A 4,078-nucleotide genomic window follows, 5' to 3' on the forward strand; every position below is an offset into this window, starting at 1 on the left:
AGCATATATATATATATATATATATATATATTCCAAAATGTTTTTGTTTTTTTTGAAAACGTACAAACTACGTTTGTGTGTGTGTGTGTGTGTGAACTGTATGCTATATAATTTGTTAAATCTGAACAGAAACACGAATATCTGAAGCATTTAAAAGCAATGGCAAAAAGGCCCCACTAACTCCATGAAATGTTCTGCAGAGTGACTACGAACTTCCGTGAACTTCACCCAATGACTTGTGTCCTCAGCGGAACTCTCCAACTGTTATATAATCGTTCACAAACGCTACAGCGTTCACGGAGTGTATCAGATACCGCATGCAACACGGACTATAAGCGTGTGGCAATACAGCCAGGTCAGTGAGAGCTCAGCTTCAGCTCAGCATGTTGTCGTTTTTCTGGAGAAACGGAGTAGAGACGCCGGAGCCATTTAAAGCAGACGTGACAGGTAAAGTTTCAGTTCAGTGAACATTTTTATGCAAAGTAAGGAACAATTGTGTATCCTCAGGACGCGCTCAGTCATTCAGGCAGTCTCTCTCTCTCTCTCTCTCTCTCTCTCTCGCTTGCTCTCTCTCTCTCTCTCGCGCCGTTGATCGTCGTCGTCATCCTTAATAAACAAAACATTTATTCATGCTTGGGTGTCAGCTGTGAATCCAGTGGAGAGAAATCCCCCACCACTAACTGCAAACTGGCATTCAGATCTGCCTCCATTTTGTTAGCAACGCCCCAGCTTCCAACGATCCAATCAATTCCCAATAAAGTACTCTTTGTGATTGGTTTTCGGTCTTTTGTATTAAACTATACATACATGCATGATGCTGTTTTGTTTCTAATTGTTTAAGCAACTTTATTAATTATATAAGGTTTATAAACATTATTTAAAACATTATGCACTTTGTTCAAAGATAGTCCTGTTATTTTATTCAGCTTTGAAGAAACGTGCATAATATTTTGATCGATGCGCCCTCTTGTGGCCACAGGAGAGAAGCCAAAAGCTTTTTTTCCCCCTAACTGAAATTATGCCTTTTAAATTTGAATATAATTTGAATATTGATAATATTTAAGTAAAAAATTTGAATTTAGTTTTTCAGCCATTTTGACAGCCGTAGTGTATATGACTTTCTTCTTTCAGATGAATACAATCGGAGTTATATTTAAAAATGTCCTTGCTCTTCCAAGCTTTATAATGGCAGTGAGTGGGTGTTACTTTTCAATAGTCCAAAAGAAGTCCAATAAAGCATATCCATCCATCATTAAAAGTAGTCCACACGGCTCCAGGGAGTTAATAAAGGCCTCCTGAAGCGAATCGATGCCTTTGTGTAAGAAATAATCCATATTTAAAATTTTATAAACAGAAATCTCTAGCTTCAGCTAACTGTTTTGTTAACTGTTGCGATAGAACGCCGTTCTGGTGGATGACGTAGGAATAGCGTAAGGTTCGGTGAGAATATGCTCGCGAGAACCAACATTTGTTTACAGGAGTAAAGGAAGCAAAGTTTCCTTACTTTACCAAAGGAAACCCAGTCTCCTCTTTGCTTATATCGAAATCATCCAACATTTTTATGTACAAATCTTCGTTTTGTACTTCTAATTCGTGGCCAGTGTTTTGTTTTGCTCTCTCCGCCGTGCTTCCGCATTCGTCACTTCTCACCGTACATTATGCTTCGTCCTACGTCATCCGCCTGAATGAACACGCGTACGACAGTTAGCGGAAGGTAGAGATTACTGTTTTTAAAGTTTTAAATATGATATTTTTCTTACAAAAACTCATTGATTTGCTACAGGAGGCCTTTATTCACCAAACGGAGCCGTGTGGGACACTTTTTATTATGGATGGATGTGCTTTATTTTACGTATTTTGGACTATTGAAAAATAACACCCATTCACTGCCATTATAAGACTTGGAAGCGGCAGGACATTTTTTAATATAACTCTGATTGGATTCGTCTGAAAGAAGAAAGTCATATACACCTAGGATGGCTTGAGGGTGAGTAAATTATGAAGTAATTTTCATTTTTGGGTGAACTATCCCTTTAATGATATGATGTCATGTCTCGCTGCCAGCCAATCGCTGCATTGCTGATCATGATTTCGAGTATCGATAAATCTGTCCTTTCCAATGAACATGTTAACATGGAGTAATCTCAGACAACTTAATCCAGATATTTTAATCTAATCTGCTAACTTGTTTGAAGAACCAAATGAGCCAGAGATCAGTTATCATTGTGTTGTTTTCATTTTGATAATCCATTGCATATTAAAATGTTACTAAAACTGACTATTACTCAACACTCAGTTTTGGTCCCCCACCTGTCAGACCAGAGTTGTGCCCCTGTCAATAATGAACAATATTAATATAATAATCTGTTAAAGGCATCAGTACAGGTTATTTCATTTTATTTAAAATGTAAATTAAATAAATAAAAATAAAATCACATTTTAAAACTGCTTTAAAAACGTTATTATTATATATAATAATAATATATTATATATAATAGGCAACTGCCAACAATATCATCTAAGAAGATTAATATAAAATGAAAGACTTCTACTTATTATGAAACATGAGATTTTTTATTTGCTGTAAAAAAAAAAAAAAAGTTAGAAGATTCAATCAAACACTGCTGCATAGGCGAAGTTTGCTTGCAGAAAAGTTTAGGAAATTGGTCAATTGGCCAAAAGAGCAGAGGATATAGCATTCTTACAGGGCTATTTGGTTCAAAAGTTATTAGGTAAAATGTACATACAAATTTTGAATTGTCAGTGGCCCTTGAGGGCTTGAGAGACTTACCACATTGAAACCCACCCAGTATGCCAAATTTCACAATTTGGACAAACAACAGAACTCCCTGCATTGTAAACTGATAGGACCATTATTTATCCTTCTAAATATTGTAATTTTGCATCATCTTGCCTCATTGAATTTATATACTTTTCATAGAGTTGCTGAAAGCCTCAATGACCTGAATGTCAGAATTCACACATTAAATGGTCTGGTTCTTAGGCTCCATACCACCATGGCTTCAGGGGACACTTTTGCGAAATGGTCCTGGTCTGTTCTCAGTTGGCAACACTTCATACAAGCACTGGTTTGATGGAATGGCACTCATCCACAGTTTCACATTTAAAGATGGTAAGTTGGGTGAGAAAGAACCTTTTAAATTATATTTATTGAAAATACTGAAAACACTGTTGCAAAATCTGCAAAGTGCACGTGCTATTTTACTATATCTAGGGGTGTATTGACAGAGTATTGAATGCACCATAAACAATAAAACTCAAATTATTTTTTTCAGGGGATGTATTTTACAAAAGTAAATTTTTGAAGAGTGAAACGTACAAAAAGAACATAGCTGCCAATAGGATCGTTGTGTCTGAATTCGGAACCATGGTTTATCCAGATCCCTGCAAGAATATATTCTCCAAGTAAATGATCCTTCCTTCTGGACCTTTTTACTTTTGTATTAAGAGTCCAATCAAAATGACGTAGTTAATTGCTTCATATTGTTTTGTAGAGCTTTCAGTTACTTGATGAACGCCATTCCGGATTTCACAGATAATAATCTCATTAGCATCATAAAATATGGTGAAGATTATTATGCATCATCAGAAGTGAACTACATTAACCAAATTGACCCTCTGACACTCGACACATTAGAAAGAGTGAGTCCAGATCTATTCATTCATTCATTCATTCCTTTTGTCAGCTGCATCTTAAGATGTTTTTGTTTTTGCCACTATGGATAAATTGTCTTTTATTATCATTTCAGACTAACTATAGAAACCACATTGCCATCAACTTGGCAACCGCACACCCTCACTACGATGAAGAAGGGAACACGTACAACATGGGCACAGCCATCATGAACTTTGGCAAACCGAAATATGTTATTTTCAAGGTGCCCGCCAATGCCACAGGTAACAAGAGAAATGTATACTATTAAGTAGACCATATTAAACTCTAAAGTTTGTTTTTAATCCTCTCGTGGTCTTCTGTCATGTTAGACTGAAATATTTATGGTATGATCCTTGGTGACTATTGTGGCCCTTGCTTTATATATATATATATATATATATA

At 36.0% G+C, this 4,078-nt stretch overlaps 1 protein-coding gene across 1 annotated transcript in view; it reads left to right on the top strand.

Annotated features, from left to right (window-relative positions):
* Window positions 1–297: 297 nt before the first annotated feature.
* Window positions 298–4,078, top strand: part of LOC107730089 (beta,beta-carotene 15,15'-dioxygenase) — a 7,786-nt gene continuing 4,005 nt past the window's right edge. Inside the window, 5 exon segments of the mRNA XM_074560140.1 lie at window positions 298–447; window positions 3,005–3,133; window positions 3,297–3,426; window positions 3,516–3,663; window positions 3,771–3,918. Of these exon segments, the coding sequence (XP_074416241.1) occupies window positions 384–447; window positions 3,005–3,133; window positions 3,297–3,426; window positions 3,516–3,663; window positions 3,771–3,918 (619 nt within the window). The 5' untranslated portion in view covers window positions 298–383.

The sequence above is a fragment of the Sinocyclocheilus rhinocerous genome, unplaced genomic scaffold (assembly GCF_001515625.1).
Source record: "Sinocyclocheilus rhinocerous isolate Xijiao unplaced genomic scaffold, SAMN03320098_v1.1 scaffold878, whole genome shotgun sequence".
In the NCBI taxonomy this organism is placed as follows: Eukaryota; Metazoa; Chordata; class Actinopteri; order Cypriniformes; family Cyprinidae; genus Sinocyclocheilus; species Sinocyclocheilus rhinocerous.